The sequence below is a fragment of the Leuresthes tenuis genome, unplaced genomic scaffold (genome assembly GCF_036924035.1).
Source record: "Leuresthes tenuis unplaced genomic scaffold, fLeuTen1.0.hap1 SCAF_11, whole genome shotgun sequence".
In the NCBI taxonomy this organism is placed as follows: domain Eukaryota; kingdom Metazoa; phylum Chordata; class Actinopteri; order Atheriniformes; family Atherinopsidae; genus Leuresthes; species Leuresthes tenuis.
In genome coordinates this window covers 18,455,013-18,482,328 of record NW_027325365.1, presented here as the reverse complement: position 1 = coordinate 18,482,328, position 27,316 = coordinate 18,455,013, and the positions used below count along the sequence as shown (strand labels likewise).

General features: G+C 42.9%; 2 protein-coding genes across 2 annotated transcripts in view; both read right to left on the bottom strand.

Moving 5' to 3' along the window:
* Positions 1–27,316, bottom strand: part of zdhhc15b (zinc finger DHHC-type palmitoyltransferase 15b) — a 110,488-nt gene that overhangs the window by 72,115 nt on the left and 11,057 nt on the right. The window lies entirely within an intron of this gene.
* On the bottom strand, positions 5,666–27,304 carry abcb7 (ATP-binding cassette, sub-family B (MDR/TAP), member 7). The gene is made up of 16 exons (XM_072395908.1): positions 27,117–27,304; positions 24,853–24,936; positions 24,687–24,764; positions 23,181–23,300; positions 18,586–18,718; positions 16,879–17,147; positions 16,328–16,416; positions 16,085–16,172; positions 13,749–13,923; positions 13,100–13,257; positions 10,795–10,958; positions 10,515–10,644; positions 9,946–10,117; positions 8,614–8,717; positions 7,779–7,886; positions 5,666–6,382 (listed from the first exon to the last, which is right to left on the bottom strand). The coding sequence occupies exons 1-16, from the start codon at positions 27,264–27,266 to the stop codon at positions 6,164–6,166; spliced, it is 2,241 nt and encodes a 746-aa protein (XP_072252009.1). The 5' UTR covers positions 27,267–27,304; the 3' UTR covers positions 5,666–6,163.

Genomic DNA, 27,316 nt, shown 5'->3' with positions numbered 1-27,316 from the left:
CCTGCTCTGCCTGTTATCATGATGAAAATAGGTGCGGAGGACTTCAGCAACAGGCCAAGGAGGGGTCAGTAGGGATTTGACGTGTGTGGCTGAATCCTTACTATCACCTGTGCAACCTTAACAGCTGTCATGGGACCAGAGATGCAGCTCTTTGGGCATTTTTTGGAGGATCTACATATTAAAACCAGCACTGAATCACCATGCAGGATAATATGATACAGCCAAGTGCAGACAGAGAGAGAGGGTGCAACAAGACAACCTTATCCTATCTGTTTATCTGCAGCATTTTCTTTGAAAACCACTCCTTCAGCAGAAGGTCGTGGTGCTTCTGCAGTCCATATTAAGGGCATTATTAAAGGCCTTTGTGTCTGTCTCTTTCTTTTGCGCCTGCAGACTGCAGCATGGTAAACAGGGAAATGGCTTCCTCATTACCTCCTCAAAACATGCAGGCAAACGGCTCACAAGAGCACTAATCACATGCATGCCACACAGAACAATTAAGTGCCGATGAACAACAGATTTTGTGACTCAGTTTTTAAACATAAATAGCCAGAAACCAAACACCCTCCCCGTTCAAGTCCATCTCAGATTGCTTAGTAACTCGAATGCTTGCATGTTATGTCCTTGACATGCACAAAAAGAAAAAGCAACACAAAAAAGTCCTCTGTGTAATATCTAAGGCTCTTTCACAGAACTGTGGCAGATCATAGGGAGTTATGTTCTCCGAATAATTAGCGAATAACCTGTTAGGGGCAGCAGCTGAACGTTGCTGGGAGTCGCTAATGAATAGTCTTATAATCGCTTCCTAGGTTAGATTAGAAGGACACCATTAACATCAACTCATCTGCCTGGACATCTGACGCATGAAAGGAGACCCATCCAACCATAATCATCCAGTTGGTTTCTTTTTGAGCAGGGTCTTATCAAAGTCTACTTTCATCTATAATGTGTGACTTTCTCAGGAGGTGGGGGGAGGCTGCACGATGCAGCGCAGCAGGGCTTGGTCTGTCACGATGTGCAAATGTTTTTGTTATTGTTGGTTTCAATTATAATCCCGCCAAAAGGCCTCACAGAAAAGTTTGGATGATGTCTCCGGTCCCAGAGGACGATCCAGAGAGCTGCAGGGGTTCTTAACGGAGATCTAATGTCATTCTGTCCACCAGACAGCGAACGCAAAGAGAGTGTGTTAGTGTCGCAATTGTGTTAATGGCTTGATAGCTTCAGCCTCGACGTCAGATCTTATCCACATGTACTTAGTGGAAGAAAGATCAATAATCTGATCTGAAAAAAAATCTGTTACAGTTTTTGTGTAACAGCTACATCTTATACTCCTTTGATTGCTAATCAAGAGATGCACACGGTCAACATGACAACATTTCAGCAAATTAATCTGTGAATGGCAAATACATTAGGCTATTTACTACGAAGAAAATGTATAAATAAGAGAAAATGTATAATATATTTATACTACTCAGGGCTGCATCTTCCCTTTTCCTCAGGGCAAGCAGGTATCAATAACAGTGAGCTATTGCGCTCACCAGTAATTACTAAAAGTAATTAGTTACAGTTACAAATTACTTTTAAAAAATTACTCCAAAAAAGTAATTGAGTTAGTAACTCTGTTACCTTAAAGTAAGAGTAATTAGTTACTCAGCAAAGGAACTGTGACGTTATTTTTCATGTTCTATACCTATTAATTTAATTACATCTTTAACATCAAAGATGTTTATATTAACGGATTGAAGAATAAAAACACTATATACCGTATTTATGAACATTTGGAATTTATTTAAACTCAATAGATTGCAGCCTGTCATATGACATGAACAGAAATAAAATATAAAAAATAAATATTGAAAATAAAATTCAAGTGCAAAATTAAGAAACACGTGTTAACTTGGGTAAAACAAAATGAAAGAAAATCTGGCCATTATGTCGTGCAAATGTCTCTAACTGTATTTTAGGCCCACTGCACAATAAACAGAACACTATATTCATATATTTGGGCTTGGGGTTGCGTTAGCAGCAGCAGCAACACGTGTCATGTTAGCATGTGTTGATGTGAGGTGCTTCGTAAGATTCGAGTTGCTTGAGGCAGACGTGGATCAAATCTTTTTTCCTAGGCATAGCGTGCATGTTACATAAACATTCTTGCCTTTAATTAAAATGAGCGAGAAGTAGTATTTCCAGTTTGAGGACGCTTCCTTTGAATTTCCCTGGCTCGTCGCCGTCTTGTTGTATTTGGCAGTCAGAGCGTGCAGTGATACGTGAACCGCCCACCCAGCCAATCATCATCGCATTTGCAACGGCGTCATTATCCCCACCCCTGCTCTCTCCAGGCACATCATGCGTGGCCAAAATCTGACACCTTGCTACATTCCACCAAATTGTAGTAACGCGCCACTTCACATTCTCAGTAACAGCAACGGCGTTGCAACGATGGGAAAAGTAGTTAATTAGATTACTCGTTACTGAAAAAAATTATGTCGTTAGTAACGCTGTTATTACCAACACTGGCGCTCACACGGTCCCTTTGTGCCTCTGATGCTCTGAAATGTTCATTGTTTTCATTGGACTTTCAACTTTTAATTCATCCTAAGCATCGGTGATCTGTTGCAGTTACTTTTGAAGATGTCTATCTGAGAAGAAAGAAAAGTAATCCCCGGGCTAAACATGAACATAAACATCCTCATCATCACATTGTCAGGCTGAGTCATTCATATGAATTGCTTTTTCATGATTTCACTGTGGTCTGGTAGCCTGCAAACCCCTCTAGAATATGTGAAGAAAAAAAAATAAACTGAGAAAGGGCCATTCTTCTAATCATCATTTCCTGTCCTGATCAGCACAATTGTATTGTTCTTTAAGCACTGTTAGTAATCACAGCACACTCAATCTAACTCATCTGGACATGGTCTAAAAATGAAGGTCATTTGTTTTACATCAGATTCTTTTTTTCTTCTTCTCTTTGGGTTGGTCTTCTTACCCCACCCCAACAATTATTCATTAGTCCTGGTTTGCTCGCCAATTTTAAAGCAACCAGGTGTTTCTGGGAGCGGTTATTTTGCTTAGTGGGACTGAATAAAACATAAAACAGAAACTGCTTGGCCTTGGAGAGGAATGCTGTCATGTTTAAAGTTAATTAAGGTGGTCATTTTTTAGCTATGCCTGGTTTCTGTGAGTTTTAAGCACATGCGAATCGAATGCTCCAAATATTGAATACCTTGGAAAGGGACAAATCATAATTTTTTTCCTTTATTTTTCAATGTTTTTTTTTATTTTTAATTGTTTTGTTGTTTTTTTCTTGACTAATAAAACAGCTTTAATTCTTCATGACCTGCAAAGCTGCTGGTATGCACATTTTGTTACATTTAGACAACACAACCGATGGTCATTTGTGCTCTAAAAGCATCAACTTCTTAAAAAAAAAAAACTTATAATTTATAATGTCCTCACGATCAATGTGTTAGTTTCAAAAGCAGGTGGTTTCTCTTGAGACTCACAAAATCGCAATCACGAATGACAAATCATCTGACTGTTGGGTTAATGTGTTCCTTCTGAAAAAAATTCCTGTGAAGTTCATATTTGTTATTTTCAGTGGAATCAAACTGTGTTGCTCATGTACGTTTTTTCTGTAAATATTTACTTATCCTTTAATTTATCTGGTTTTACAATCACATTGTGCTTTAAATGGAACTTTGAAATCAAGTATAATGCATATTGCACACCAAAGCTTGCCTCATTTTATTTAGTTAAATGATTAGAAAGGGAAGCGGTTAGCAGTCTATCAAGCATCACATCGATTCCAGGATCCTCGCAAAGCAAGCTTGCTAGCTCACGCTGAACTCAGCAAATAAATGAACACACCCTGCCTGTCTACCCGATGCGAGTCACATATGCTCAGAGAAGATACCGAATATAGCCGCCCGATCCTTTCATTACATAGAAAAACAAGTGCTTCTGTTGCTAATGTGCGTTGCTGCCATGCATTTGGGCTCCAAAATATGTAACGAGCTTATAAACATAAGAAATGCCATGACTTGCTATTTTGGGTGGAACTAATTTTATAGATCTGAGCCACAGCTTTGTCTTCAGCCTATTTGAGATCCTCCATTAAAGTAGAATTCTTGTGTTCTGGTTGCTTGATAATGTATTGGTAAACTTGAAAGGCTTTGGTTAATGAGAGGGCATCTGGTTGTGTGATCAAATCTCACATCAGAAATGGACTCAGGTAGTGACATAGCCCATAACCATAGAAGCATAGATAGGCTGTCAGCGTAAACTACCTCAGACCCCCAACTTTCTGCAGAGTAAAATCTCTAAAAACACTTTTTTGAATCATTTGTGCAGTGCAGTGGGGCCAGAGGCCCAGGATTGGGAGGTCGTTATAACCTAAATCTAAGGTAACCCTAATCCCATTACAGGTCTGTCACGCCGCTCTCAAACACTGCAAATAAAAGACTAAGAACATCATTATGACGTCTTCCACCATTTGTGAACTTATGAGACCTTCGGTTTAGTAATTTGCACCATCACCTTCATCTTTTTGGTACCCAGACGTGACCACATGGGGAGGAAGGTGGGGCTTTAGAGCGCAACAGGGAAGAATATCTGTTCAGCCATAAAATCATCTCTAAAAGGACAGTTACCACACTGATCAGAGACATTGAACCTAATTAATTCCACTTTGATCAATTCTGGAGAAAATGTATTCCTTTAGTATTTCACGAGAAATGAAAACTGTCATGACTGAGTTGTGTTCTGCATGTCGGCGTCTTGTTCAGGACTGAATGGTTGTACATACTCAAGGTGTGCGCTCAGTTACTCTGAAAGCCGTCTTTTGGGGAAAATAAGTAAAAGACAGACGTTATGAGTCAGAGAACAATCCAGCGTAAGGAAAGAAAGTATAATATAGCCGTTGTCATCAGAAAGATGCGACCTGACAATTATTGACACTAAAAATGATGAAATAAATAACAATCGCTGCATTATTTCTTGTTACACTGTGCATCAGAAAAGTGAGGAAACTTTAGTCAAAAACCAACATTTATTTATCTGTCTGAAGTGAACTGGCTCACATAATCCAGAATATTATAGGTTTTACACATTATGCGGGTTCAACAAGACACCCAAACATCACTTCTCCCTTCCTAGATAAAATAGTGTGGCAATATTCCTAACAGCCCTTTGAGAATAAGAACGCACGTGTACCGTCAGTTTTTACACATTTACATGCGACCTTCAAGTGGAACACTCCACATTTTGGTCATACAATCTAGAAGGCCGTCTTAGCACTGTTAAAAGTCTTCAAATCACTCAACAGAAGCGGTCGGTAAACCATGGCTGGATGTATTGAAAAAATAAATTGGTTTGAAGATTCATTCATGATTTATCTGACCTTCTACATATAATGAGTGTGACTACTTATGGTACTTATCAGCTTTTTTGTATGTTCCTGAAAACATACCAAAAAAATGCTGTTATTTGTCTCGGATTTTATCGTTTGGGTCAGAACAATGTCACGGGCCGTGTGCATCATGGCTACACTTTGAGGAGCATTTGCTTGCTACGATAGCATCAAACCAGCTGCAGAACATTTTTTTTCTCCTTTAATTCTGGATTTTGCTCTGTGATCCCAGAGCATAAACTGTGATATGTACACACCTTTTCATAAAATACAAACTATAAGTTCAGTTTATTTCGTGAATAATTTAAAAAATTAAATCAATACAAATTCTGTGTCAACATAAAGGCATATGTACGTCATCACATGTTTCCAGTGCAATGGCAGATGTCACAGAGCCTGATGTCAAAAATAAGGAAGAGAGGACAGCCGTGTTGCCCAACAGATGTCTTAAACACACGTACGTGATATACAATGTCTTATGCTTTGCTTTAGCTGAGACAACTGGCATATAAGCTGTATCTCTGGCCACCAGCCAGTGCTAAATACACTTGCTCCCTGTTCTGCTCCTCCTCCTTCATTTTGGCGAGCAGTGGCCTTTATTCGCGTAAGGAGGAGGAGAGATAGTCACACTAATGGGGATTCGACTGGAGTGGGTAGTGGGGATGTAACCCCCCCCCTTTCCGATGCCGCAGAGACCAGGGATTCCATCGTAGGCCATCTGTGAGAGATGAAGGAACATGGCGATGGCAGCTTCTCTCAACAGGAGCAGTTCCCACAGCCTTTCACACTGTTTAGGATCTCCTCCTGCAATTTTTTCCTCTCCTCCTCCTTCTGGGACAGCCGCTCGGCCGGCGGCTCGGCCGAGCTCTTGGTGTTGTTCAGGATTCGGCTGTTCTGAGCGTTCCACAGATCTGCGTATAAGCTGCCCGGGGTGTCGATGAGGGTGTGGTGGTCGCCTCGCTCTGCCACTTTGCCCTGGCAGGGACGAGAAGAAGAGCAAAGGAGAAAAGAGCCACAGATTAGCACACACACGCAAAAAAAAGGCTTCACGTGAACATAGATTCCTATAGTTAGCTTCTCTTCATGACGACACAACACTGACCACACTCTGCGGAGAGTCAGCTCCCCCCCTTGAATCCTTGCCGCCTCCCTAACAACTGTTGCGTTCCTCTCGCAAAAAACACCGACTCGCAGACACACACACGCAAACACACACGCAACAAGCACACACCCCTCCTACGCAGTAAAACACAATTGAAGGCCCTCTCATTCCCCCACCTCCCATGAGCATGCAGAGGTGTTGGCATCATCTTTAGTGCACCCAAGATGAGCATGTGACTGCATCCGCTCGTTATTTTAATGAGCACCCCAGGCTGTCCTCTGCTGGTGACACGAGCAAACGCTATGGCGACATCACACGCAAACGTGCCTCCTCGCCGCTACCCTCTGATCCCTGCCATCTGACTCTGGAAACACGGAACAAAACATGCTCGACTCGCCACAGTTCAAAGGAATCTCTTCTCATTTTATCCTCTCACTCGAGCACTGCTGGAAAATGTCACCTCACCTGTTTTACATGCTATATTAACTCTTACTTTCTAGATAATAACTGCCTTCACTCTTGTCTCTTCTGTGCTTTACAGCATCTCCAGGTCCAACCCATTGCATACTGCCGCCTATTTCTATTCAATTGGATGCTTCTGTGATGCACCGTGTAATGATAACACACAAAAAACATTCCATTTCTGCCACAGTTTAAAACAATCATGGCTGTGTCTACATGTCACCTCCATTCTGATCCGAAAAAATAAAAAATAAAAAAGCCTGCACAGAAAACCCATTTGAATCTCCATTGGAATACGTGCATAGTCTTGGATAAGGCCTCATCAGTGTCTGGGAAGCTGGCCCATACATTATTAGTCACTGAGACAAACAAGACACGCCATCTGACCAAAACAGCCAGTCGAGACTGAATGCTTTAATGAGCCCTTATGGAGAAAATAATACATTGTCTTCTACCGACAGTGTCCTGTTGTTGTTAAAGTTAATGAGAAAAGCTAAACAAAGCATGTTTTCCTCACTTACATGGAGGAAAGGTAACTGGAAATAAATGAGTGGCAAAATAAGGCAACTTGCTAAATTCTCGTTGCTGGCAGACACGGTGCAAAGAAGGTTATGGAGAGTGCAGGGCATTGTCCTTCCCTTCAAGGCAAATTCATCTAATTGGACCGGCAATTAACACAGTGCATGTTTACACATGGAAACCCTCAACTGCGATATCATTTTCTTTTCATCAGGCTGACATTAGAACGCCAAATGTTAATCAAAGAAGGTATGTGATGGAGTTAAAAATAGGCGGAGGAGCGCTTACCTCGTGGAGCACTAAAATCTCGTCTGCATCCACGATGGTAGAAAGCCTGTGGGCGATGAACACCGACGTCCTGTCTTTCACCATCTCCCTCATTGAACTCAGGATGTTCTACAAAGACAAATGACATAAACACTCGGCAGCCTTGCAAGAGTATGTCCCAATCCCAGATGAAAACAGTTTTCATATTACAATAGTTTGCAAGAATGACGGTCTGAGAAAAAAAAGGAAAAAAAAAAAGGGGGGGGGGGGGCATGAATGACAGAATATATATGAAATATATTTTCAAACTTCGAACTGACAGAGAAACTAAGTCAATACAATGTTGCCCAGCAACATCCACCCTCGTATGCTTTCCTTTGCAGGGTTTACATATGATAATTCAAAAACATCATTATGATGAGAGGCAATAGAGAAATATCAATTAACAACTGCATCTGCTACCCCACTCTTTCTTCTGAAGTTCACAGAGGCTGTGCTGAACTTTCTCTTCAAATATAACATTTACTAAAACTGCGTGGTACAAGTTTAGCAGGAGATTAGGTAGGAGAAATCAGTGGCAGGTGGCAGGGGAGAGCACGGAGGTGGTTTGTGCATGTGTGGGATGGGGGGTGGGGGTGTGTGTGTATGTCACAGCAGGAATGTGACGCAGGAGTGAGCTGAATTATTGTGTACCTCCAGCAGGTGACCGAGTGGGTGTTTGCTCTGCTAAATGTGCGTTCAGCCGCGATGAGGCGCCGCCCTGTACACGCAGCACTTAGCAGGCATTTGAGGGAACTTTTATGCATGCGTGCCAGTGTCTGCCAGCGGGAATGTGCTCGTTCACTGTCAGACCAACCTCTTCAGTGATGGAGTCCAGGGACGACGTGGCTTCGTCATACAGCAGGATAGGTGGATTCTTAAGAATTGCACGGGCGATGGCGACACGCTGCTTCTCCCCCCCTGAAACAAATGACGAGACACCGCCAACATCAGGCTACAGCCGAAATGTTTGAAATATGTCTGGTTACAGCGGGTAACGCATCAAATAATCACCACAAATGAGGGGCCACAGCTCAGACAACACAAATGCTATGGGGCTCAGTCTGGCTAAACAGACTCCCATTTAATTGTGAGGATGAATCAGCAGGGCTCAGAGATTTCTCCCACCGTGTACGACTCGGCTTTTATTACATATGAGCGACGTGTGGCCTCTTGAAAGCAAGCGGCTTTCAGTGAGTGTAAACATTGCTGGCGGTGGAGAAGAGCACTGAAGTGAGTTTGGAGGCTCAGAGCCCAGACTGCCCCCTTCTCTGACCCCCCCCCCTCCCTCCACTTCTCTCACACTCTCTGGCAGCTGTCACATATAGCAGCAGTGAAATTAATGAGAAGTTACTCATGTCTTTATTTTGTCCGTTCTCTCACTCGCTCAGTCACTCAGCATAAAGCTGCTGGTAATTGCATCTTGAATGCTGAGTGAAACAGCTCACACTCCGTTTACGTGGGCAATATAAGATGCAGAGCTCCTAGGTGCCTAATTCTACAATGCTGTGCTGATCAAATGAGAATGATCTCATTCTACAGCAACACACAATTAAACACCCTCCGACAATAAACTAAAGAAAACCAGGAGAGAATGTCGGTGCAGCGAGAGATCAATCGGTTTTTTTAAAAGTGTTTCTAAAACTGCGACTATGCAGACGCAGTGATGTAATGCAGAGCTTTGTACATTTTTCAAAGTGAGCGGTTCAGTCACTTTCAAAGCACCCAATAATTAGAACTACAGCCTCTGATGTGCAGAAGCTTGCAAAAGTTATTTAGTCACATTAAAAATGTAAAGATTTTGCTATTAGATACCAGAATGTCAAAACAAAGTGCATTTTTTTTTAAAGACAGGCCACATTTCTGACATTTCCAAAGGAAGTATTTTCGCATCAGACAATGCTAGTAACGTTTAGTGAATCCAAATATTTGGACAGAGAGGTTGATCTTAGCGGGCTTTTCTGTGGATCTAATATAAGACGAACCTTTCATGTAATAAGTTGATTAACGGAATGGAAACACTCACTATATGAGACAATCGTTATCAGCCAGTTATTGAGATTATGTTTGTTTTGAGGGTTTTTCAGCTCTGTCCCCGGCTTATATTCAGAGCGCATATCCAAGCAGTACAGACAAATGTGCAGCAAACCTGACAGCTTGAGGCCCCGCTCTCCAACCTGGGTGTCATAGCCATGGGGCATCCTGAGGATGGCGTCATGGAGGCCTGCTAAACGTGCCACTTGGTACACCTCCTCTGGTGTAGCGTTGATGTTCCCATACTGCAGGTTGTAGAAGATGGTGTTGTGGAACAGAACGGCATCCTGACAACAACGCAGTTAGAAAGCAAAATGGAGCTTCAGAGAATGTTTTTATTGCAGCAGAGGGACAAACAGAGGATGGCAGATAAAAACACCAGGATAGGAGGGAGAAAGAGGAGAAGAGCAAATGACTAAAAAATGTTCATGGACCATCTGTTCAGATAAGCCTCTGAGCTCACTGAAATGGAAAAATCTAATTGAATTCACCTTAGTTCTAAAGCTATTGTTAACAGTTAATCATGTACTATGCTGCGCATTGCATATAACTGTCTATAAAAAGGTCAAATACATGACATTTACTATTCACAGATAATGGCACAGATACATTCCATTTGTGGTGGAAAACATCGAGCTGCGGAAGAGCTGTCCGTGTGAATGAATGATTCGTTTTTTCTCAGACCTGAGGGACGACGCCCAAAGCCTTCCTCAGGCTGTCCAGGCTGACTTCTCGGATATTCTGCCCAGCAATGTAGATGTTCCCCCGCTGGGGCTCGTAGAAGCGGAACAGCAGTCGCATAATGGTGCTCTTCCTGCAAACAAATGTGGAACTAACAGTCAGCACTGCTGTCAGTGAGCTGCCACACCTGACCCCCCCCCCCCCTCCCCCGTTCAGCGACCATACTGTCTGTACATGAAAAAGGACGACACACACCTGGAACATTCTGTAAAAGGTGACCTACCCTGAGCCACTGCCACCAACAATAGCCACCTTCTTCCCAGCAGGCACTTCGAAGGACACTCCGTTTAAGACTTTCTGACCATCGAGGTATTCAAAATAGACGTCCTCAAAGCGGATGGTGGCCTCCTGCGGTGCGATTGTTAATGGTGGAGCGAGATCCTTCTCCTAGAGCAGACCATCGAGAGGGTTGGGTCAGAAAGGTAGAGAGCACACGCTGCAGAGAAGGCCTGACATGATCCAAGCTTGTTAAGAGGCAGAATGCCGGAGCATGTAGCCGACATGGACTGCATTAAACAGAGACTTCACAGCATATTTGAGAGGTCATTAAAAAGAAAAAAAAGACCATATAAATATCCACTCTGTCCTTCAAGGTCACTGACCGAAGGATCAGGTATGAAAACTTTTGATACATACTGAACTCTGTGGTGTGCAGAGTTAGAGCCAAGGTCAGCAGTGAATAAAACGCCGTCCTTAGCCAGAGGATGAAAACCTGCTCTGCTCAACGTGTGCAGCACAGCCACCCACAATCCGCCGCAGTCAATTAATACAAATAACCCAGAGACCATTAGCATAAACAGATGATCATAAAACACCCTCCAACGAGGGTGGGGGGTGGGGGGGAGGCAAAATTATTTAGCTTTTATTTTGTGGTGCAGTTTCAAGTGAAGGGGAGTATGAAATAATTTTACATCTGCATAATAGGCCAATGTGCTCCACATAAAAAAAATAAAAATAAATGAAAAAAAATAAAGCATTCAGACAATAATGGCCTGCTGGGCAGCACCGGTCCACGGGGAATCACAATGGAGGGGAATATTACTGATGAGTGAAAAGTAACTGGACAGATTCATTTCTGCTCCTGTAATTACAGGCTGCAGATGGGAATGCTCTCCTTATTGTTCGGCAGCGGGCACGTGTTTGCACTTAAGTGCACTCATATGACGCAAAAGAGAGAGAAAAACACAAAAAAAAAACATTACAAATGACATGAAATGTCCCACATAAACAGCTGACACAGTAGTTATTACAGGGAAGGAGTTTCAGGCTTATAAAGTCTTAATGCTGAGGTATCAACAAACCAGATCTGTTTGTGGACTTATTATTAGAATAATTAGGAATAATTCTTTATTGATAACTTGGGTACATTGTAACCCCAAATAGGCTAGCAGAGGTTGGCTGGAACTAGAACTGAAACAATCATTCATTTCATCAATTTCATCAAAGGCAGAACAATCAGACGCAATACAAATATTTCTGCTATTTTCCAGGAATGATGGAAAGAATTCAAATTTGTAGCCCTAGCCTTGGAAAAAAAAAATAATAAAAGAGTTTTTTTATTAACAAAAACCACCAAACTGAGGCAAAAACAAGTTGAAAAGTGCCACCTACTCTCCTGGCATTTCACTCACTCTGGCTTAATCAAAAGCAACACGAGGTGAGGCAGACCGAGAAAAGGATAGAAAATATAAAAGAGAAGGACAGACTTAAATAAGAACATCTATCTAACAGAAAGCCACTCACTCAGTCACACCTCTGACCTCTGCTTTCACACCTTGAAAGTCACCCTTTGTCTCGCTTTTCTTCGCTAATTATGATCAGATCTTGGAAGGGAAAACAACTTAAATAAGCTGAACACGACTCGAGCGTCACGCAGTTTGTTGAACTTAACAGTGGACGAAGTGACGGACTGCAGAACTTCAGCGAAAGTAGTAATTCAGACAAAAACCTGCAAACGTCTCCATGTCGGACAATTTAAAAAGGGAAAAACAAAAAAAAAAAAAGAATGTAAAAAAACTAACGATGGCCCTCGTTAAAATTACAGCTTAGTTATAACAGTTTAATAACTAAAAACGGGTAAACAAGAAGTTCTGGTGGAACCTGTGATGATATCAACAAACAGATCGCACTAATGCAAGCAGCAATGTCAGACACCGCAGGTGGTGACAGACGAGGAAGCACCTGTGTCACATCAAGCATATAATTACCGTGTTTGACTACAACCCATCATTTTTACACCCCACGTGGACAGGTTCTCTGTGTCATACAATTAGAAGACCGATCAGTTCCGTGTTAAAGTCTTCTACCGCTTCTTTTCCCTTACTGCTGGGTGAAAGCCTTTTTTTTTTTTTTTTGCATTTATCTTTGCTTTCAGCTATCAGACTGAACTCTGTGCTCACTTTCCATTATGTAAAAAACCCCAGTTCTTCTGTTCTTTTCAGGCAGAGAGTTAAAACAAAAAAAAAAAGAAAAACAACAGAAGAATTGTGCCGCGACGTGGAGAAGTTCGTGTCAGGCTGACAGGTTACCTTGATCTTAGGGTCGACGTTGAGCAGGGTGAACAGAGTGTTCATGTCTATGAGGGCCTGTCTGGTCTCTCTGTACACTGTGCCCAGGAAGTTGAGAGGAAGGGAGAGCTGGAAGAGCAGGCCGTTCACCATCACCAGGTCCCCCACAGTCATGGTGCCTACACAACAACAAACAGAGATGCGCATCATCTTGTATTTATCTGTGGATGGAAGATCTAACAGAAAATAAATAAATAACAGCTAAAATATTTTCTCTTGAATCGCCGTGAAAGCAGACAGAGCATCTCCACCCACCTGTGATTTCATTTTATGCGTCACGGCTATTTTCTTCTCCTGTTCATGACACTTTTACATGCTTGCTTTGCTTTGCTCTCAATTAGTCTCTGTTATCGAGCTCAGTCAGCTTTACTTGTCACGTTTGATTTAGTTTTGAAGATTTTTTTTTTTGTTTTTTCTCAAACTTTTTTGTTAGTTTTTTTTTTCCATTTGATTTCGTCCTATTGTGCCGTTACTGAGTGTGGGTAATGAGAAGTAACATTCCGGTACTTTTCACCCCTCCACTCTTAAATTGCATCTTGAAAAGGTGGTTTTCTGGGAATGTACCTCCAACCTTAATCCACATTTATACATAAACCTCAAAGTTGCCCACCTGCTGCGATGCCTTTGCTGGCCAGTAACATGATGGCAGTGAGGCCGACGCTGAAGATGGCACTCTGGCCAAAGTTGAGCATGGCAAGCGTCGACGTGGTTTTCAAAGAGGATGATTCATAGATCTTCAGGAATGCATCGTACCTTTCAGCTTCATACTTCTCATTGTTGAAGTACTGCAGATGAGATGAGAAATTTGGTGAGTGTGGAGAGAAGGGAGCACAGGCTAAGGAGACACGCATGGACTCACAAAAGGAAGGAAAGCGTAAGTTTAGCGAAAAAAGACGCAAATATGGTTGAGGTTAAAGAAACATGGAGAGCGGGCTGTGTCAGGCGGATAGACGCTTTAGCTCAGCCTGCCTCAAGGCTGCATTTGTTCTCAGTGACTGCTCTGAGCAAAGTCTGGGGCTCAGTTGGCCTCTAAAGCACTTTTTCATGTCTCTGTATCTTCATCTGCTCCCAACAGATTTTAAAGGACGTGAAGGGCGATGGAACTAAATCCAAAGTCTGCTTTGCCGAGCAGGCTGTAGAGCTGAAGCTTTGGCAGAGAAGAGCGACTGTGGTAAAACAACAGTTACAAATATTAGGCAGTTGGAACTGGAAGGAAAGCCCAATCATCACTTGCGAGTAAAACAGGAACCGCTGCACAGTATTCATCACTAGAGCCAAGGTCTCTGTATTTGCATCTGTAGCAGCTCACACAGGTACCGTCATTACAAACAGGGCACAGGTAGCTCCCTTTAATGTTACACAGCACAAGCAACACTAATTTTGATTAAGACAGCTATCATTAAGAGAGAAAAAAAAAAGACTCACGAATCAGCCTCAAGCAGGTCTCTTAAATTCAGAACATAAAACAACTGCATAATCATAACAATTCTCAACTCTGCTGCCAATTACTTCAAACAGTTTCTGTGCTGCTGTTGTTTAGTTTGCATTAATGGTTCCCTGCTTTGGTTAAGTGGGCGATTTAGTTCTCTAGCTAACAGCAGTGGTGCTGTGCAGATACTGACTTGCCACTGATTTGCATGTAAGAAAATGCAGCAAATCGGAGAAGAGAGAGAGAGAGAGAGAGAGAGAGAGAGAGAGAGAGAGAGAGAGAGAGAGAGAGAGAGAGAGAGAGAGAGAGAGAGAGAGACACAAGCAGCACACGGAGGACAAACCGAAGCAGCGCAAGGCACCGTGTTCAGGTTCCCATCCAACCCTTTGTGAAAGTGGAACGGATTTCTGAGTGGGCGGAGATCTAATTACATATGCACACTCACAGCTCAGAGTGATGCTAAATCCGGCCGCATTGACACAGATGACACAAAATAACTGAGAACAAAACATCAAGAGAAACAGAACGCAACTAATAATACAACCAAGAAAGTAACATGGTAAAAATCACACACACACATATATATACACACATGTATATAGGGGGAGGACAGCAAAGCACCTCGGTTACCTAGAAAGGGCCTTAAGAAGAGCGCAAACATGCAGACTGAAGACAGTTATGACAGAGAACATAGAAAGGTGTAAAAGCAGAGGGAAAACATTCCATGACATCGGTAAGGAGCCTGTGTCTCTTTCACGCAGCATTTCAACACTTGATCATAACAATGCCCCAGTGACAGACACCTTTCAGTCTAAACTGTAACTAAAATGCCATTTGGGTCATTAATTAAACCAGTAAAACAGTCCTGAGTGTCTAGAGCTTAATGACTCATAGTTTGTAGTCAAATAGTGTGAAACAGGTGGACCACTGACACACAGAGAGAAGAACAGAATGAGGTAAACACATATGAGATATCAATAACAGGGAATTGTGCCTTCAAATGTCTTCAAAAGGGGTCAAGTGATCAATTTACAATTTAGATTTGAGGTTTTCCCCCCAAAAATGCTGAAAAGTCTCAATTCTTTCCGTTTCTGCTGTGCGATAATGTCACATCATTCTTTGAGGGATCTGAGACAGATGAGCAGTTGTTGACAGCTTTTCTATTTGTTGAAAACTAAATCCCTGTACAAAACATATATGACAATACATCTTATGGCACGATCTCAGTGTATCAATACAAATGCTAAATGACTTTGTAACAAACAGTTTCTTGTGGGTATATATTTGAATTTCACTGGTTTAGAATAACATGGGAGGGGAAATATGATAGCTACAACAACCACAAATCTAACTGCTGTCAGTCGTTTTTTCGGTTTTCAATTTCCCTGTAATGAGGGTCAGAGAGGAAGTTGGAGGCATATTATAGGGCAAATTCTGACACTGGAAATCACATCATTGAAACCATTGAGACTAAACAGGTGGATCCAGGGACAAGTTGGGGTGTGATTGGGGCTCACCTTTACAGTCTCGTAGTTGAGCAGCGAGTCGATGGCTGCGTTGCCCGCTTCGTTGTCCGCTTTGTTCATCTCTATACGAAAACGAGTCCTGCATGCAGAGACACGGGCACAGCGACGTGAATGCTTTCATTAGTATGTTTCAGCCAATGAGTGACCACCACTGAGGCTTTAACTGATGCCGGAAAGAAATGCCTATCCTGAGCTGCAGAAATGCAGAGAAAGCACGAACATCTCCATTCTTACCTCCACTGAGTAACAAGAATTGTGAAAAGTGTATATGCTGATAAGGTGCTCAAGGCCACTGCTGCAAACTCCCCTCCACACTTGTAATACTGTAGAAGAGAAGAGCAAGAAAGGACACATTTTACAATGCTGGATTGAGATCATCCTGTAGTTTGAGAGGTTACTGTTGTTGACCATTCCACTGTGAAATAGTGTGTCACAAATGGGCGAGAGACTATGAGACGTAATCTTGCTAATTCTTTGGCTGTTTGGGCAATTGAGTCTGCCCCTCATTATGGGCAGTCGGACATTTTCTTCTAATAGCATGCAGCTTTTCGTTCTGTGGTGGCTAAGAAGTGAGGCATCTGTTTGGGGTATACTTCACAGGAGGACATTAAGCTGCTACAAAGCTTTGGGATTCATCAAGACACAAAGAGACATTGTTTTCACCAAAAGTCCACAAGGATTCATATTCCATTAAGGATGTAAATGAGACAATATCTGAGAAATTGATTTCCAGACTAACTGCTGTGGAACTGTCGGCTTTGCGTTGCTTTATTCACGGGACTCACCAAAATTGCACTGACGAGGCCCATCTCGAAGACCGTGGGTCCTAGATTGAAGACAAGAGCGCTGAGGACAAAAGAGATGCCCCGCGTGCCACGGTCAATCGCCTTGGACAACGCCCCCGTCTGGCGGCTGAGATGGAAACCCAGGTCCAGGTTGTGCAGGTGGAGGAAGACGTTCTTGGCGATGCGCCGGATGGAGCTCTGCGCCACTTTGCCAAACACAGTGTTCCTCACCTCGTTGAAGAGAGCCGCACACGCTCGGGAGACGCCATCTGGGACAAGCAAGGGAGACAGAGAGTTTCAGGACACCTGCTGTGAAAAACAGGCAAGTTCAAACAGCGGGACGATAGTGTAAGAATCTATTGTCGTCCAACACACAACACCGTTATGAATTGACCTGCACTTTCCTGTCCCATTTGATGTGATACATCAGACTGAGGCAGCTGAGACGAGGAAGGTTTGAGACTATTTGACTGCACTGTATGACGAGGCAGGACATGTCTCATCTCTGGTCTGCAAACACTGCAGTGCTACAGCAGCAGCAGCAGCCTCGGTCTGTAATTACAGACCAGAATGCTCTCTTAGAGCTCACTAGTGTTGTGTTGAGCAGGCTACACGTGTTAACAAAACACTGGAGGACGGGGTGAGATCATGAGTTCCCAATGAACAGGCTTGATTTCACCAATGCGTGAGTCTAGTTTTATTTTTAAAGATAGATGGTTAACCTGCAGCAAAACCAAAGTGGTTCAGTTCAATAAAATCAAGGTCCTCGTACTTTCAAAGGAAATTATTTGATCTCACACTGCTCATACATTATTGTATAATAACGTGGCTGGCATGACTGTCACAAATTGATAAGAGTCTGAGTTGGAATGATGCATGGTGCTCCTGTGGGGAATTTCACCGAGTTGTGTGAATACATGTCTTGTCTGCTGAGACCAAAGTCAGGGTGATAATCGTCCTGTCTGCCGGTCTTCACGGTGCTGTAATGTGGCGTTAAATAGGAATGCTCGTCTAATGAACAACGTGTCCACATCTGACAAGGTAGAATGAGAACTGTGCAGCCTTTACATTCAAATTACAGCAGTCTCTGCAAGCTCCAAAATACAGGGTGTTCAACAGCAAAAAAAAAAAAAAGGAACAAAAAGAAATCAATTTCTTTCTTTAACATCTTCACCAACATTCCTCTTAAACATGCAGCACTAGTGTGAAACACCTAAGTGGGCTCATCAAAATCAAACGCTGCAGGGCTAAGTGCACACTGCATCTAGGCTGTCAGTCGAGGCCAGAGTGGGTGTAAGGTTCACAATATTTATTCATGTTTCTATTGCTTTTCATGAGCAGAAAAACTAACCTTTAGTGGCCTATTTAGAAAAGACAAGGAAACAGATGACTGAACAGAAGGAAATTTCCCATTTGGCCTCTGCACAATGCCATTTCTTTTCTTTTTTTATCAGCTTCAAAATGTATCCTTTGCCTTGGGAGCACACTGGTATCGTACTGAAAAGTCATCAGTGCGCACAAGAGTGTTGTGAAGATTAAGAGAGGTGAACTCAGGTGCAGAACTGAGCTCATGATGTACGTAATGCGAGGTTGCGGAGCAGCATTGATATGAATGTGGTGAGAAAGGTCAGCCTGTAGATAACAGAGTCCCACGGTCCCCTCTGATGAGCATGGCACCTGCCAGTGTAACACAAGTCAGGGACTTACAGCCAATCAGCACGGCCGTTGCCATGGTAGCCACTGTGCTTGGCGCGTCATTCAGGTTCAGCATGTGCCCCGACATCTGGTTAAGCTCGTCCACTGCATACTTAAACATGAAGGGCACCGTCACATTGGTGAGCTGGGAAGGAAGAGAGGGAAGAAACGGTGTTAAAAATCACACAAGGATGTGCTCAATGCAAGTTTAACCACGGCATTTGTTTCATATTCGAGGAATGATTCATTTTGACTTCTTTAAAAGAAGCGCCTTCTATTTGGCTCGTCAGACACGGAACGGGATACAGAATAGAGTCAAACCTATACAGCCTGTGCTGACTCAAAGTTAGAAATCACATGACAACATCAACAAACCTGGTGGGATTTTCACCGTGGATAAGAGGTGAGCATTTTAACAGTGCGCCACGTGAAACCTTTTACAGACACCACCCCAAAGGAAACGTTTAAAGATTAATCGAAGGGCTTTTTAGGAGAAGGCAGTCAGCGAGCTCGATCATCCATGTAAATATATGATTTTTGCTGGACTAAATGGGACTGCTACTACGTGGCAAACAGAATGTTGTGCCTCTGAAATGACTCCCGTGTAGCCCTGGGAAAGGTAAAGGGCTGCGGAGACACGACTCGACTCTGCACCGCCGTTCGCTCAGCTGCGACGTGCGCTCTGCTACATGTGCTGCTGACAATGCTGACCGTGTACAGCACAGCTGGAGCCAAGTTTTCTCCCCACGGAGTGATCCACTTGAGGTGCGCTCGAGATTGCAAACCCGCTGAAGAGGCCATTTTATTCCATTACAAATAAAAGGGCTCGCTCCGTGAATTTGGTAACATTTCACCAACATGCAAAACGAGCTCTTTCACAACTGATCCATACTCTTCCGTAACCTTTGTTCTAATACCAAAGTAATCAAAGTGCACATTTCTGTTTCGAACATCGGACTCTTCCACGAAGGTCCCGTTTGTGCAGGAGTCCCTGCTCCGTCTGCTGCATCCCTCTGAGGATCTGCTGCACTCAAACAGGGCATCTGATTTGCCCATCTACACATCCCACAAACAATTCTCTCTAAATCCGCCGCTGTCAACTTCTTCTTTTACACTTTTAATTAACAACCGCATTGTTCATCAGTTACATTGCACTGTGTAAGAAAAAAAACGGAGCAAACAAAGCTACTTGAAAATGCAACCGTCTTACAGCGGTCTCGCTCTTCGTGAACGTCAATTATTTTAATTTACAGGTGCTAGGCAGCTGATTAGAGCAGCCCGTTGCTGCTGATTGGGGACATTGTTTGAGCAGTCAGAGTATTTACAAAGCTTTGAAATTTGGATTACTTTGTCTTTCGCCATGATGACAGTGAACAAGCCATTGCACTAAGAAGCTACTTGGTGTCCAAGACTTGATGAAATGTGTCTATTTTTCGAGCACCTCGTGTCTATGCATGCACACCCCACATGTAAACAAGATGATTTCACCAGGAGGTCCATGAAAAAAACCAAAAACACCCATTCAGGTGCTTTTCTAACATAAGCACGGTGTGATGTGTTGGTGTGTGCATGCATGTGTATTCTTCTTGACTGGCTCTGCTAGTGCCGGAGAGGAGGCTGGTACTTCCTGCTAATGGAATTGAAATGGTTATTAGGGCTAATTAAAAGCACAGGGACAGCTGTGTGACTCAGGCAGGGCGGTCCGCTGCACATTAGGACAGACAGAGAACTCTGTATTACACAGCAAAGCATTTTCATTTGAGACCTATTTCATTTAAATCTGGGGGGGAGGGGGGGTCGTCCTTTTTTTTTTTGTGTTTTGTTCTTTTTCTGTCAAATTCTGCACGCTAAGCTTTTCAATGAAATGGCAGCAATTATGTAAAAGCCGGGAATAAAAGAAACCCAACATTAACCTGAATGTAAAAGGCCACCTATGAGGCAGAATTTCTACTGCAAAGGGCTACATCTCCAGGGCACTTGCTTTATACATGCGAGTATTACACTCAGACAAAAGAGGGCCTCCTAGTCCCCCAAGGAAAAACAATATCTGCCACTTTGCTACCAAGACAACAGAACATGACACAAAAATAGCCTGAGCCTATTATTGCAGAGCCAAAACATGTCCTCAATTTTACCACTAATACATGATAAGGTTGGATTCGCTTTTTTTAATCCATTAACAGCCACCACTGGAGATTAAATCGACTCTGTGTCAATCTGTACCTGGCAATGTGTCATCCCTTAATAGAGATTCAGTGTCAAGTGGCAGGAAAAAGGCTTCAGGCTATGGAGAATCAGCTTTACCTTACAGTCTGACATACAGACTGGCAGAGGGCTTCATTTGAGGCCATCTTGTATATAATCATTTATTTGCAATGAAAATGTCACTGATAATGTGGCTTGCAGAGGTGAGATGCACTGGAACCACATAATTATTCAGTTGATTTAAAAACTGCATTTGGCGCAGCTGGTGATTTCAGTTCAAACAGACAAAGTGGTGAAATGGAGGTTAACTCCAACCAAGCAGGAAAATAGGAGGCGCAGATTGGATTGTATGCGAGTGTTCCCTGCTCCTTAGCACACACTAGAGGGAGCCGTGCTGGGTGGCAGCGGGACACACTTATTTAGGTGCTTTGAATTTGTGATTGTTTGCCAGGGTGTAAATTAGAGACCATCAACAAAGGAAGAGGAAACACATCAGACACTGATTGATGCATGCAATTAATTATTTAAAAAAATCTGTTTTAACTAGACACTGTTTTTAGTTTTTCGCGTGGGTTCCTCCCCCGAGTGCAATCACTGTTGGTCGAAACTGCAAGGGTGGTCGAAACCGAGCGGTTATTTGATTTGAGTGAGATGGAATTGCAAATAAAAAATACATTAACAATCAGACCAGTGCTTATGCTGATGTTTTTCATTTAAAAAATGTTTTTAAAAGGCTTTAAAAAAACATCTGACCACAGAGTTCGACTACAGTATCAGACACCATAAGCTGTAGTGAGTCATTTTGAAAGATATTTGCTTCTCAGGTCTACAACCCGACACGTGCTGCTCATAAAGCAGTGCTTACAGGCAATGGTTGCTATCATAACACATTAAACATTCAGAAACAACTAAAGCAATGTAAGGGTGAGGACTTTTAAATCAGCTGAGACGTGACACAGGCATGTCATTCCGAAAGTAAAAGCAAATCAGTGGCATGCTGATGTAATTAGAGGAAACCGCAATAAATACAGACAAGATTCATGATATTACACGCTGCACGACTTCAAACTGGGCCGTTTGAAGGGCACACAAACGCATCACGTGACATGCCTTTCATATCAAGCCTGCTTTCCAGCAGCAGTGCCAAACCACAACAATGTGCCGCCGCACGCCCATTTAACTGACACAGTGATTCTGTGCCCTCGGTTTACGTGTCGGGCCTTTCTAAAGTTTATCACTTGAGAAGTCTGTGATAACTGCAGAGGTGGTGCGAGGACCAAATTCTGATCTTTGAAATGAAATCATATTCCGTGTCATGCTGAGATGGTCTGCAGCTTCGGACTGGGACATTCCAGGTTGTGGATTTTACTCCCTCTTCAGATAACTTTGTTATTAGGATTTGGAGCGTTGTTAAAAAAAACATCAACACGCCGAAATGCAAGAATATCTCTGAAAGTGTGGAACTGGGAGATAGAGGCAGACAGGAGTTTTGGTGGAGAGGTAATATTCCTTTTCCACAGTAATAAGCCAATGCTGCTGGATGGCATAGTGACTGCTGTTTAACCAGGCAGAGAAAGAAAGAGTTTTCCAAACCAAAACAGAAGATGAATGATTTTCTTCATTCCTCTACCCCTTCAAGTCTTTTTCTCTTTTTTTCCTGCTTTGTTCTGCCCCATCCTCTTTGTGGAGCCAGACACGTGAATTCGGACGGTCCTCTTGGGTGGTGATCGTCCTCCAACATTAAAATGGGACGGAACTTTGCGGCAGCTGATATCGAGTTCAGCCAAGTTAAAAAAAAAAATCGACGCATACGACGCAACACAGTATCCATGTATCTGTGATAGGCCAACTCAAACGAATACACTGAATCCTTAAATCAAATTAGGTCAACAGCATCAAATTGTACTAGTTCCTGTATGAGGCATATTCAATGTGACAGCCTACTGAAAAGCTAAGCCTTGCCAACCAAGCATCGAGTTGGTTTTTTGGTGGAATATCAGCGATATGCATCTGAAACTATTTGTCACTAGATCACCGTCACTGAAACAGGAGCGGCAAACCGTCTGCCACTTGTTGACCACAGCGCTACTAAGATTATTTTGCCTCACATAGACCAAAACCACCGTGAGAACAGAGCCCCTGTTCAAGCTAAACACATACCTTCATACAAACCTGTAGTCAAATGACATTTTATTGCTCTGACTTGGTGATTTGCTCTGTGATTGATCGCCGTCTCACTACTTCTACACCTTCTACTCTCGCTTGCAGAGCAGTGGAGTGGAGGAGGAGCAAAGCTTTATTGCAAGGTTTACAAATAGTAACCACTTTGAATGCACTTCAGACAAAAGCGACTGCAAGAGACGGCACAAAATCCAATAAGATGATGTTGTCTTTAAACCTACCTTGGCTCCAGCCAGCAATCCAAGGGAGATGGCGACCCGGGCCCGCAGGTCTGGTCTGTCCTTTGGCCACACGTAAGACAGCATTGCGGACAGGATCGTGGTTGAATTCACCTCCTTCAGCTGTGGAGAAGAAGAAAAAAAACAAAACATTTCTTATTAGATCGCTGTGCTTTGATTCTAGGCTGTTCCTGTTAAATGTAGGTAATAGTGAAACGGTAATCATTCTCATGTTAACTTTCTAAACTGCCTTATGTCGACCAGTATTGGCAGCTTGTACGAATCACAGTCGCTTTAAGACGGCGCTGTGTGTAGACACATAGAACATCAAATGTCAACAGGAGTCCCCTGGGAGATGTGAGAGCAGCAACAATGGCAGAGTCTCCAGGTGGACTCGGCTATCCAGTCTGACACTACAAGTCCCAGGAGACACCTGGGCTGTCATCCCAGTTGAGGCTGAGAGCTAGCGAGTGCCAGCATGGCTGTTTACCCACGCTCCAGCACACATCTGCCACCGGGACTCTCCGCAGGCCAGAGAATATGCGGTAATTCCTCTAATCCACTCAATATGGTGGCTCCATGTTACAGCATTGCTGTATGGCAGCACCTCCAAGCAAATTACAATGACAGTGTGCCCAACACCTGCTTTCGATCAAATACAATCAAGCGCTGTGTGACACTGTGAAAGGACGATAATGGATTAATACACAACTGAAGGAGCACACCGGTTCATCTTAAATAAATACAAAGTGAAGCCAAGCATCACTCCTTTTTTTCCCCCCCATCCACATACAGCAAAATCCAACTCAGACTTCAGTTAAAATCTTCTACACCGCAGAGTCCAGCCTGTTCAGTTTATACACTACACATGTACATTGTATCTTAGTTTTTACATGAAGATTAAAAACAACAAAAACAGCGCAGAAATTCTGACTCCTCTCCTTAGATGATGCTGCAAGTAACCAATTAGCCCAATATTTCTAAAATGACTGGCACTAAACCCAATTTTTACCAGAGACCACTGCTTGGATTCTGGTAATTAGACCGTCAGTCACATGTGCTCAGGTGGGAAAATGATCATATTATATTCAAAAGGGCATAAGGGCGTAATGAATCATTAGTTTCTTTGGAAAAACAAACAAAAAATGGTTTGACATTAAATACAACAATCAATATAAAAGCCTTCAGAAACCTTCCACAGAATGTTTAACACACAAAGTAACCGTGAACAACATCGATGGCACCACAGCTGGATAACATAAGCATAGATATGAGCAAACCTCTTTTTGTACTGACAGACGAGCGGATCGATCAAATAAATGTTAAATCAGCACTGACAATGTTGGATCAGTCCTTTCGACAAGCAGTGGATGAACCAGCGTGATTCAAGGCTGCTTCGCTCAGTCTACAAGCTCTCCTTGATTGCTCTGCAGCGACTGAATTGGTCCTCAATCTTGGCAGGGTAAAGACTCCACCGAGCAGTGCCTGAAAGAAAGCCGAGTTGCTCACCACATTTTTTGGATCTGTATTCAGACCTCCACCTGCGTGTCCGTGCCAACATGTCCGTTTGTCTGAAGTTTGCAAATGCTGCGGAAACACGATCAGAAGAAAAACAATTGTTAGTTTTCGGTTTAAACGTTGACAGCAGACTCGGCTGTTGCTCAAACGCACTCACCTTAGTTGCCTCTAAAATCCGACGACTGGCTTCTACTCTGCTTGTGCTCCACGTGCCTGCTCGCAGATGTGGAAGCGAGTGTAACTGAAACACATGACATAGCTCATATGAGTTCTGTCTCATCTGTTGCATTCGCTGACGTTTTCACCTTTGAAAATATCCAATCATATTCAACAGGAGGAAAAAGACCAAACTGCACAGCATATACCTTTGATTCCAATGCAAACAGGCACTAAACACCTTCTCCTGAGCATTTTTCTGAACTGTGAACGTTACCAGAGCTCAAAGGTCGCGCTACGGTTGGAGATCAAGTGGGCAAATGTGGAAACAGAAAGGCTGATTAAGCTTCCCTACAGATTTTGAAAGCAGTATTTGTATGTTAAAATCACCATAACGTCATTTTTATGCAACATAAAATCAATGTGTGCAATAAACCTTTATGAGCAAGCGGAAAGCACCCAATTTAAACTCACTCCCGGTTTACGTAGGCTGGACACTACGAGCACACCGACAGGGGCTGTGTGCCGGATGATACGAGATATATTGTGGGTGGTTTAAGACAGACACACTGGGCTTAGTGTAAACTTACCCTGTGTTGTAGCTACAGTTGTTCTGACACAAATACACATCTTCATTGGAGAAGCGAGTGAGCAAACATTGGATATTTCTGTTTGCTTGAAGACTCTGTCAACGCAAACACACCTGCTTCCTGTGATGGCTTCGTCCATCATGTCAATAGAAACTGTATGGCCTTAAAGAAAAGACGCATCGGTGTTGACACCGTGGCTTTTCTTACTTATTCTACAAGAAAAGTACCTCTTACATTAAAAGTAAATGTGATCATTCGTTTGCATTCCAGCTGAGTTACTGAGGTGTTGCTTTTATACCAAAATTCTGGAAACCTTTGAACTTTGAACCGCAAAATGATGTAAAAATCATTCGAATTTGACTTCCACAAAAGCACCGCAGAGGCTTTGGCTTTCTGGCACAGTGATAAGACACATAAAAAAAGCCCACTTGGGGTTCATTAAAAGCACCTTAGAGCACTGGTCAACCGTGACCTTTATGTCTTGATCAAGTCAGGCATTACTCATTACCGGTAGTGACAGCAGCATCATCATCGTACTGTGGGGGTGTTTCTGGCTGACATGAAGCAACAGGCTGGTAAAGGTTAAGGAAAATCTGAGTAAAGGAAAGTACAGGAAATATTTCTAAAAAAAAAAAAAAAACCCTGTGCATTGAGAACTTTAAATTGGGCCAAAGACTCATTTTTCAGCTGCAAAATGAAAGTAAACAGACAGCCAAGACATTGTTGGCGTAGCTTAGGGAAAATGACTCTGAAAGGCCCAGCCTGAAAGCAACAGTGCAGCTCTGAAGACACCTAAAAATAGCTGCTTGCTGATGAACACCATCCAGTAAAGCTTATAGGGATCTGAGAAAAGGCAAAAACAAAAACCAAACAAAAAAATTGTGGCAGCACACCAAAGGTGCGTCAAATTAAGAGGCAGAGAACGGCTCTTTTTAATAAGTTGGCAATGTTTTCTTAAGCTATTTTGGCGTTGTCATGATGGGGAATTACGTGAGGGCAAAAATTGGTTCAAAAGATATCGTTATTTATTTGGAGTAGCAACGACATGTACGAAGACTGAATGGGTTGGAGTCATTTATAAATGAAACGGGGCAAATAAAGTGGCAACTGAATTCAGTTTATCACTGGATTGATCAAATAATCGATGAGTCTATGGAGCCAAGTTGGTTGAAAGATCAGCAGTGTCGTCTGTTATCCCGGGTGGGACAGACGCTCTTGTCTTATCTAACTCGTCCCTCTGTACTGAGTGCACGTGACTGGGACCACTGTCCGGGCACGGGGTACGCGCACTCATTTAGTAAGAAATCACTTTTGCACTTGGTATTTAACCTGTTACCACGACATTAGGTCAAAACCAAACGTACAAGCTAAGCATTTGGTAAATTTTCAACACGACTAAAAACGCGATTACGCAACTGGAATTGCAGGTAACGCAACCGGCTGATGTTATATTAGCATAATAGCTCGTGGTCCTTCAGCTCAAAACTTTAGACGGGTGGTTGATTAACAGCGTTTTTGTACGACAGCGGTCGGACAATCCAGAAAACTATCCGAAGGACATCATTAAGTTTGCTTCCAGGGAAGTTAGTTTGAAACACTTTCATTCTGCCCTTGCGTGGTGACTGTCATTCCAAAAAACACCGCGTCCTCTCCGACCAGCCGCCTTGTCACTCACCACGTATGTGCTTTGGCGCTTAGGGTTCGTCCCGTCTTCTATGCGGCTTTTATTCCAAACATGATATGAGCTCGTCTGGCGAATGATAAGTGCTAGTTTTCGTCTTTGAAAGTGAAAACCGCATTTCAGAGGTACCAACATCGGCGCCATGTTGACGAAGAAGGAAGGCGGTTCGTCAACAAACCGGCTACGTCATATCC